The sequence below is a fragment of the Electrona antarctica genome (genome assembly GCF_951216825.1).
Source record: "Electrona antarctica genome assembly, chromosome: 19".
NCBI classification, from domain to species: Eukaryota; Metazoa; Chordata; class Actinopteri; order Myctophiformes; family Myctophidae; genus Electrona; species Electrona antarctica.
In genome coordinates, this window is record NC_136800.1 from 32,146,028 (window position 1) to 32,156,430 (window position 10,403).

At 44.2% G+C, this 10,403-nt stretch overlaps 1 protein-coding gene across 1 annotated transcript; it reads left to right on the forward strand.

The window, feature by feature from the left end:
• Nucleotides 1-2,094: 2,094 nt before the first annotated feature.
• Nucleotides 2,095-10,147, forward strand: LOC306943701 (Krueppel-like factor 6). Its single transcript, XM_079530225.1, has 4 exons — nucleotides 2,095-2,471; nucleotides 4,688-5,351; nucleotides 6,517-6,640; nucleotides 7,172-10,147. The coding sequence occupies exons 1-4, from the start codon at nucleotides 2,370-2,372 to the stop codon at nucleotides 7,221-7,223; spliced, it is 942 nt and encodes a 313-aa protein (XP_079386351.1). The 5' UTR covers nucleotides 2,095-2,369; the 3' UTR covers nucleotides 7,224-10,147.
• The last annotated feature ends 256 nt before the right edge of the window (nucleotides 10,148-10,403 follow it).

Sequence of the window (10,403 nt, forward strand, 5' to 3'; positions counted from 1 at the left end):
TCACCACAGGGCTCTGTCCCTCATGACTGAATGTGATGGGTCTGCAGAGAGCTGCAGACACTACTTACTGTAGGATTCTGTCCATCGTGGTGGCGTTAGGACAGAGCTGATGGACCAAACAATGGCGCTCTGTTCTAAATATGTTGTTTGTCACACAGCCGGGTGCTTTGACTGCACGCTCAATGCTGCTGTTGTTGCGGTCGACTTCAACTTTCTCCCACATCTTATGCAACTGGATGGATATGGAGGCGTATATTTCACTCACACTATGTATACTATAGAGTTAATGAGCTTACGGATTTTACTGTGTAGTGTGGTGGCTTTGGTGTTGTGGAGTAGCAGCGGTGATTTAAATGAAGAGTGACATAAAATGAGGGAATTACCATTTAAAAGAAGGTGACAGTGTTATAACTTGATTGATAGCGCAGCATTAAATCTACACATGGCCCTTTTTGAAGGATACTAGATTGCTGAAGCACGTGCACGTGGATGTGAAAATAGTCACACTTCCACAGACTGCATCCTCAGTCATTTTTAAACTTTCAAGGTAGGGCAGCATATAAGTAACAACATCAGATATACATTTATTTTTAAAGCATTTGATATTGTTACAGTATTCGTTGAAAAAATATATAATACAAAAATTGCTAATTCATTCAAAAGTCAAACTGCTAATATACACCCAGGAGCAACAATGTCATCAGAATTCTATATTATGTTCCTCAATTAAAATGAATTATTTTAATGTAGTAGGACAAAAACGTAATGTGCACATAGTGTAGTCCTACTTTGCACAGCAACAGTGACTTATGCAAAGCAAGTTAGCAACAGTGACTTATGCAAAGGGGAAATATATTTTTGGACTTGCGCCATGCAGTGTGTATATTTATGACTTGTCATTCTAGAGCGGTGAGAGAGATATATGGAAATCTTATATTAGAAACTCTTGCCACGCACAGTGGGTGGCCCCAACACTATTTCTGCCTAATTGTGTTGGGCTATTTCTCTTCCACTCTTCCAAACCTCAAGAGGAAAATGTAAGCAAGCAAAAGTGGTCTCATGGGCTGGCTCTGTGGTGGAATAATAAACAAACGTTGACTGCAAAGCCAGCTTAATATAACAGAAAGATGGCCACAGGTGATTGAGTGTGAGATACAGTGTCTCTCAAATAATGCTAAATACATACCGGTAATTTTCTCAATCACACACACACACGCGCGCGCACACACAGTACACGCACGCACGCACGCACGCCCGCACACACACACTAATCATCACCATCGTCAAACAACAGGAGTGTTATTCCAGCTATTCAGGTGCACATCGCTGCATCTAACACAATATCCTGAAGCACTGAGTGGATAATCAGCTTTGTGGTTATTTTGAGACACAGATACAGCTTATTAAACGAGTTTCATTAGATCGATCGCAGGCGCTCATTTCTTTCTGTAACAGAGGAGGAAGTCCATCACATTGTAGTCTATTCATAGACCAGAAATTCGTCCAAAATATTTCACCACAGCTAGTTAGTTGCTGACGCTCCGAAGTGTGCCTTGAACAAACTGCTGTTTAGGTGGAAAACAAGACGCCAGCCGTCCCTAAACCACCACCATATGCGAAGTATAAAGCCCCCGGAGGGGGAAAAAGATATGTCAAATGGTCTATATGAAATAAAATCGTGTGCTGTAAGGGGGTAATCAATGCCTGTATCTATTTTGGAGATGTTCGTGCGTATATCTGCACATTGGCCAGCCTGACAGTGTAACCAATACTGCTGCTCGGGAGAGAACTTGGAACTACACAGAACACAGAAGTCCACCGAAATATGACTTCCTCACACAGCGCTACGAGAGGGGGCCGCTTTATATAGCTCTCTAAAAATAGTGTGCGCGCGGCCCAATGAGAGTCAGGGCAGCCTCGGAGCGACGCTCCAATCACAGCGCGCAGGACGGAACATGCCGTGTCGCTCATTGGCCACGGTCGGCCCGGTGGGCGGGCGCTGGGGGCCGACGAGCCGGTTGGCCGGCGCGGTCGCGGCGTCACGCGATCACGTGGGTAGAGTTTGTCAGTGATTTTGAATCGGGGGAAGTTTACAGTTGCAGGACTCGCAGACTTTCCGCGACTTCAGTGTTTGGAGTCACAGCGAGCGAGACCAGCCCCCCCTGTTACGTGTGTGCGTGCATGTATGCGTTTGTGTGTGCGCCGCTGCTCCGTGGACCAACGATCTACCCTGGAAAGACGGCACGGCGCGCTCTGCTCTGACGTTAATGTTATATACATGCACAAAATAAACCGAAGACTCAAGTTTCAGACGCAAGAGGACAGGCTTGAATTGGGCTCTACTTGTGGCTGCTGCATCCAGCAGTGAGATGGATGTCATTCCTATGTGCAGCATCTTCCAGGAGCTCCAGATCGTACATGACACCGGATACTTTTCTGCGTTACCGTCACTGGAAGAGTATTGGCAGCAGGTAGCTATCATTTTACCCGTGTGTTATAAATACCCAGCGGAGATATTGCATTTAGCCTACTGGAGTCGGAATTTAAAGAACGCAAAAAAATATCCAGAATTTCTGAAAACTTGCACACAATGACAGCTGCTGGGGATCATGCAAATTAATGGCAAAGTTGTTTGCTAAATACACGATTGGAAATTACAGATTAGTCCTCAAAATTGGCAAATGGCTCATTATGCAGAAATTACGCACCAGCAATCAATTACCATGTAAAGGTTTTAAATGGTCGTGTTTTTCGCGTTAAAACATGGTTTTATGGACATTTACATTTTCAGCTGTCAGAGACATTTTGGTGAAAGGCTGTGTTGCTGATTTGAATGAGTAACGTGCGTGTTTCTGCTCGTCTATGCGCGTCTCTCCTTTCCCCCTTTCTATCTCACTCTCACACGCGGCGAGTGACAGACACGACAGAGCGCACGCGCGTGCGTGCGCGCGTGTGGGAGAGTCGGAGAGAGAGAATGAGACTGACAGACTGATTTTGTTCCAAATTGGCTTGCCTTGCGCCTTGTAAAGCGACCATGGATGACAGCTAACAGTGAAGATTTTTTTTTACACTGAAACAAAACGTTGCTTGTGTTTGGTCTGAAATCAAATTGAATGAATTGGCAACACCACCCCCCCCCCTCCCCCAGCTCACCCTCGCAGCGCAGGCATTTAAACCTCGCCAAGGATGCGCTCAACGCCAGTGACAAATTACATTTGCCGTGGGCACACATTCTCCAATAGGCGCACACATTCTCCAATAGGCTACAACAACTTTTTTAAATTCCTCAGTGAAGATTTGTTTCCTTTCTTGTATAAGTATACAGATTACAGAATGACATTCCACTACAGGCTGGGGTTCATTACACCCTTTTTATTCTTATAACAGAGTATGTTCAGCACAGTGACAGGACATGTTGATTCACCTTATTAGGCTGTATCATCAGTGCATTGGTGGCCATAACCTTTCACAGATGACTGTGGCGAGGAAGTCCTCTCATGCCACCAGCCCCCTTTCTTAAAAAAGAGAAAGAAAGAAAAGCAAGCCCACCAATTCTCTGTGGCTCGTGAAGTATTCATGTCAAGCTTTTTATGGACCTGCATGAACCAGACCCCAAGTCCCCGGTGTGCTATGTTATTTCTAGCTTTGCCTCACGGATGCATTATTAAATCCACATTATGTTGAATAATTGATAGATTTAAAAGATCTACAAGCACTTCCCTAAGCCATGAGAGGGAAGTAGTAGCTTTGTGGCATATGCAAATTTCATGACCTATACCACGCGTGCCGTGCATGCACAGCCGCACACAATTGTGCACTCGTCCAGACACTATACAAACCACGCGCACATCAGTTGGGTTCGATCGAGGAAAGAGCAGCACCCCTCAATGCTCTCAGAACGGAAATGTGGTGTGCCGCTGCTTGTAATCTTACTTTCCGCTCGACCTGGCCCCAGAGGGAACCCCACTCACTCACACTATTGCCTAATTCATACTCCGTCACATGGCGGTGTCACTTAGCAAGAGCTCTTTTTGCCAAGCGAAACCGTCATGTGATGGAGCATGAATTGAGCTTAACCCTCTTTCTTGCATAGGACATTGTGTATGTATGGTCTCTTCCTGTTCCTGTAGGCAGAGAGAGAGAGAGGAAGCTGCAGGCCTGTGGTGTTAAAACATTTTCCCTTGCTAGTGATACCGCTGCAAAGTAGGCTATAAAAAGAGAACAAGCTTTAAAGAAGATTGGAATTTATGCATTCCCATCAAAAGGTTTTTCTGTATTTTATCTAGTTTACGTGTCGTCATGGGACAGGAGTGGAGATTGGATTTTTGTGCATTTCATTAAATAGTTTTTCTTTATTTGATCTAGTTTCATCAGGGGAGGGGAGGGCTGGGCAGAAGCATTTCCCATAGGTTTCCGGGTATGAGAGACTCTTCCGGGTACTATGAGACTCTCTCATTCATTTAGGAGTATATTCTCCGCTGGAAAATGTAACACAAGTTACAACAGTGTTTTGAAGACCTCAGGCTCTATAAGTACCCAACGAATTACAAACTCATTCTCAAATCTATACTGTATATCTCCATGGTTCTCTTCAGGAAAAAGCTGTCAATGGGTCAGATCTTCAGTTCTTATGTCTGTGTTCTGCATAAACTCATGACCTCCGCTGCTTTTGCTTCTTCCCCACCAGACTTGCTTGGAGCTGGAGAGATACCTCCAGAGCGAGCCATACGTCTCAGCCACAGAGCTGAAGTTTGACGCACAGGAGGACCTGTGGAGCAAGCTGATGCTCGCCTGCACCGCCGGGGATGGGAAGCCGAGTGAGGCCGACCCCAAGGTGTCCCGTGTTATCAAAAAGGAGGTAGAGGAGGAGGATGAAGAAGAGGACGACGACAGTCATCGTCATCAGCGGAGGCGCCCTCTCCACCACCACCATCACCTGGACGCGGGCGGCTTCCACTCAGACGCCAGCAGCGAGGCATCAGACAGCTCTGAGGAGCTCTCTCCGACCCTCGACTTCGCCTCAAACCCGCTGAGCGACCTCCTGGGCGGCGTGGGCATGGCAGTTGGCATGGAGGAGGAGCTTGGCTCAGCGGTGCTTATCGGCACCCCGCCTTCCTCGCCCGAGGGCGGAAAGGACGCACCTTCGGTGGCCCAAACGTGGGGCAGCGGGCTTCAGGCCACGCTAGGGAGCTCGCCAGGGAAAATACGGACTGGGGGTGTGGTTGGCGGAGGGAGGGCTCTGGAAGCATCGCCAGACGGCAGGAGGCGTGTGCATCGGTGCCACTTCAATGGCTGCCGCAAGGTGTACACCAAGAGCTCACACCTCAAGGCGCACCAGCGTACGCACACAGGTACGGCACAAACAGTAGATTAGCACCTTTCACCACCTTAAATGTGAAATGTCCAGGTCACAAGACAAGAGTGAATATCCAGAAGGTTAATCACTGCCCCGACAGGTTATGAGTTCAGGTTGTTCCTTCAGAAAACGACTGCTGCAAAAAGGGAATATTGTTAAAAAAAATAAAAGAAAGAAGTTCATGATTGAATCCCTCCAGTGGAAAGAGGGTAGGCTTGGGATTTAATTTCTTATACAAAGTGCTGAAAACGCTCCCACATACTTTGAATAGTTTGTCAGGCTGAATGCCCTCAACTGTGACCCAATTCACACAGCAGGAACGTGACTTCATGCCAGAGGGAGGGGTGGGAGATAAAGGGAGTGAGGGAGAGAGAGAAAGAGAAAGGAGGAGGGGCGTTCTTTTGAGGGCCATCAAGACCCAAAGGATGAGAATCCTGAAAACAAATCAACAGTTCTCAAATTTCACCATGGGAAAAAGTGAACTCACTTGTTTACATTTGTACAAACGAATAGACGATGGGAATCTGACATTTACGATCATTTGCAAGGGGCAGGCGGGGGGTGTTCATATGTGAGCCGCTTCCCCTGTCAACTCTGACCTCTGCCAAGCTGTTTACAGCTGTGCTGCACATTAGCAAAGGAAGCCACATTCCGAGCATTCCAATTGCTAACCACGTTAGCTACACCGCTAATGGCATTACGGACCATTAGGAATAGTCCTACTTTTTCCTCCTGGTATGGCAGCCTGCAAATTACATAAGAGCCAACCCTGGCTGCATATACAACTTCTTATAGCTGCATACCAGAGCTCTCATGCACCATAAGTCATTGTTTTTCTTGGTGTACAGTAGCACGCCCAAGCTGCTTAGCACCTGCTCAGACAGGATCTTTCCCTTGAATGTATTATGGCTCCACAGGATCGGAATTGAACTTTTAGGGCAATTCTAGTTTCCTGGAGAGTACAACAAACAATGACAGGGGACAGAGGGTAGAATGAAAGACATGTTATGAAAGACACAGGTTATGAGAAAAGCTCAAACCCATGACATTGGGTGGAGAATATGATCTGTACCTATGTGGTAACGGCCTCAATGCACAAGGATGACATCTGACACCATATAACGGTATTAACCCTGTGACTTTTTATGTTTTCTCAACAGGTGAGAAGCCTTACAGGTGTTCTTGGGAGGGTTGCGAGTGGCGCTTTGCTCGAAGCGACGAACTCACCAGGCACTTCAGGAAGCACACTGGAGCCAAGCCATTCAAATGTAGTCACTGTGACAGGTAAGGAACACGGTCACGTCTTAGGAGTTTAATCACTGTCTCCCTTAGAAAATGTCCCAAGGATCGGTCATTATCTGCCAAGTATGAGGAAACCCTGTAAATGTGTGTAATAGCCAATAGCTGGGTTAATCACTCACACTTTTCTTTTGAATGGTTGAGTTGGGAACAATGCATTTCAGACAAGCCAAAGACAGCTAGCCCTTTCCAAAAAATAAATTGTGGGGGGAGAAATCTGAAATTTTAACTGAAGATAACTGAAGCATAATAGCTTTTACAGGTTTTATATCATCTGTCATTTTGTAAGAGATGGTTCCTCATTTTTCTAACACCAGAAATCTCAGAATGAATGAAGCTCTTTAATTGGACTCTCAAATTTCGTCTTTTGTTCCCTTCAATGTCCACTCGATTTCCTGTTCTAGCTACTCAACTCAAGTTGTCGCATTCACTCCAACATATTCAGCATTATCACTTTACCACTGGTCTCACGGAAGCCTCTTTAACCCTCTCTTGTTTCTGTTTTTCCTCGGCTAGGTGTTTCTCCCGTTCAGACCACCTGGCACTGCACATGAAGAGGCACATCTAAGATGGCCACCACCGTGCGTTTCCGGAATTCTGAGGGGATGATGCTGGTGTCCTGGTTGGTAATGTCCCCTGACCTGTGAGATGGAAGTGGGGAGGGGGAGAGAGAGAGGTCCAGGGGTTGTCCTGACAGATACCAGGGTTTGGGGCACTGCCGTGTTCCAGTCAAGTCCGTGAAAAAAAAAGAGCAGGCCATTAATTTTTTGCACCATACTTAGTGCCTCCAACACCTTGCTGTGGAGATTATTCTTGAAAGCTCAGCGTTTAACGAAGGGGGAGATAAGAAACGAAGAAATACATTAAAACTGGAAAGATCGATGGATGGAATGTGAGAGAAACAGACAGACAGACTTCCCTTCTCGTATGGTGTTTGATGCTTTTTCTTCTGGAGGATGAAGTGGGACTCGCACCCTTGGCTCTCCCTCCAATGACCAGTTTGTTTGCCTGTGCGCATGAGGACTTTCTGAGTGCCGGTGACTGGATCCTTGTTGCTGGCATACTGGGCGCGATGGAGCTTGCATTGTGGAATGGCGAATGAATGGTGGTGTGACAGGGGGTCTGGTGGGATTTGTACTGTCTCAGTGGGAATGAATGCAAGTAAAAAAAAAAACGGAAAAAGAAAAAAAAAACACGGTTTTGTCTGTGCTGTTTTGTGGCGCCTTGAGTCTAGTGGCTGGGGTGGGTGGGGGAGGGACGGATGGACGGACGGACGGGCGGGCGGTTCAAGGTTGGTGGAGCAGCTTGTCAGATTTGTTAATGAGAGAGCACCTCCTTTCTGCCCGGAGGTGTAACTGCAACTCCTTGTTTAAAGTGCAGGGGAAGTTGTAATGTTTAGTGCAGCTATTAAATGTGCAATGTATTACGTAGCCTGTCTCAAAAAGTACATGCTATAAAAAGCTAATTTTGTTGTCCATTGTGTAAGCTCTGTATCTTAAAAGAAGACAAAAAAGGAGGTTGTACACAAACAGTTATTGCCATTATAAGAGAAGTTGCATGGGATCTTGGGATCTGTTGCTCAGCTGTTTGCTTATAGGATGGCAAATCTCCCATTCAAGAGCAGCTACTTACATATTACTCAGTATCATAATATTGTACAAAAACACATAAGGCAGTCATTTTTTTATTTTTATTTTTGTTTTGTTTTTAATCGTTGAAATATTGGAGATACCACTATTGCTTGGCTTGTCTTGATCATGGGGACTATGATTTCTTTTTTTTCCTCCTCTCTTTATTCTCGCTTTCTTTTGTTCTCTAAATGCACTGTTGACCTTACTGATGCCTTATGTAAGTGGCCTTGTCCCATATAATAGATCTCTCTCTCTCTCTCTTACAGACACACACACACACACACACACACACACACGGGGGCTGCAGATGCAGCAGTGCGTAATTGAATAGCTTTATTAAGGCTCTGATTCATAACTGACACACCTTTGCCCTCTTGTCTCACAGCACTTTTTTTCCAGGCTCCTGAATAATGGGAATAATACAAATAATAAAAAATATATACAGCTATATATATATATATATATATATATCCGTATATAAAAGCTTCACAAGGACTGCCATTTTCACATTTCCGCGCATCATTATTTAATTATATCACATTCACAATTGAGGCTAAATTTATTTCTTCAAAATGACTTTGATCTGAGACAGAAAAGCAGAGCACTTGTGGGTTGGGGTGGGGTGGGGGATACAGTATAGGTTGGTGACGAAACGATTAAAGCGAAACAATTCAATTATTTTGTAATGTTTTACTACTGTGTAGTACAGCACGGTAGGGATGCACTTCAAGACTGTCCAAAAGGTACAGAGGTTTGGACTATGTTATGTTCTGACATGTGGTATGCCTGGCCCTAAAGTGAAGTCATGGGAAATTAAGACTTACTGCAAATAATACTGTAGTGGTCGGGGGGGGGGGGTGTCGTTCCTTGAACTGTCTGAGGTTAACGCAATTAAAAACTATGTGTCACTTTCACTTTGGCCAGGTTGGGACAGTACATCTGTAAATGCTTTTCAATATGATGTTAAGCTAACGGTTTTATTGACATGTTGTGGTTGAAAAAGTAACCCAGCTGTGTGTCGTCTCAAATTAGCCTCCGGGTGTGTTAATATTAAAATGACACAGCATTTTTAGTGTGTGGCCTGGATTTGAGAGGTCATAAAACTATTGTGTTGACGTCTCGTGCTCACCGGTCAATAACAGATACAAGCCTTGTCACAACCCTCAAATATTGTACAGTTTAATCTGGAATACATTAGAAGAATAGAATACACAAAGCCCCCTTCCCCCTTTTCCTTTTTACACTGAGAATGATTGAAAAATGCAAAGCTATGTAAATTGTAACTAAGAGACATTTTGTATAGAAGCTTCTATTTTAAAGGGGTATGGGACCAAAAACAGAAAAATAGTGCAGTTTATAAGGACAAGAATAAAGTTAAGTGGCTGAAGAAAGTAGACACACTCCATTCTTATTCATGCATCCTCGTTGTGTTATGATTTCAATGGAAAATGCTAGAGCATAAAATAAGTTCAACTGTCGATAGCTTTGATGGGTAGTTGGGTACATACCTAGCCTATATTAAAAAATAATAATAATAAGGCAAGGTAATCATTTGGAGGAGTCGGACACTTGAAATGTCAACTGATTGCATTATTTTTGCCCACTAAGTATTACATTTGCCAGTTTCCACATCACGCCTTTGTTTCTCTCAACTTTTCAAATATCTTTGAAAAGGCCCCTTATCTTTAGTTAGAGAATCTTTGTTGGATAAAAGAAAAAACATTGAGATAAAAATATGAGGTTCTATTTTTGTTTGTTTTATGGCATAACAAGATTTTTTCATTTGAAATTGTTTTGTAAAATAGTTTCTGTATGAATGTATTTTTTATTGGAAAAGTCGATAAAAAAATATTGGAACTACTCCTGTGTTTCTTTCTTTCTTTTTTTCATTTCTCTTTGTGCTCTGATGATGTCTCTGAAACAAAGCAACGTTTTGAGAGTTATAGGTCATTTAAGTTCAGATGTAATCCAAAAGGTTATGAATTCACCTTTGGTCCCAGTCAAACTAATGAAGGTCTCATTAATGCAGAACAAGCAGGTATGGAGCCTTTGGGCAAGTAATACTTATTCTGTAATAATAGAGTGCCTGCAGTGCAGTTGCATATTGATCTTAGCCT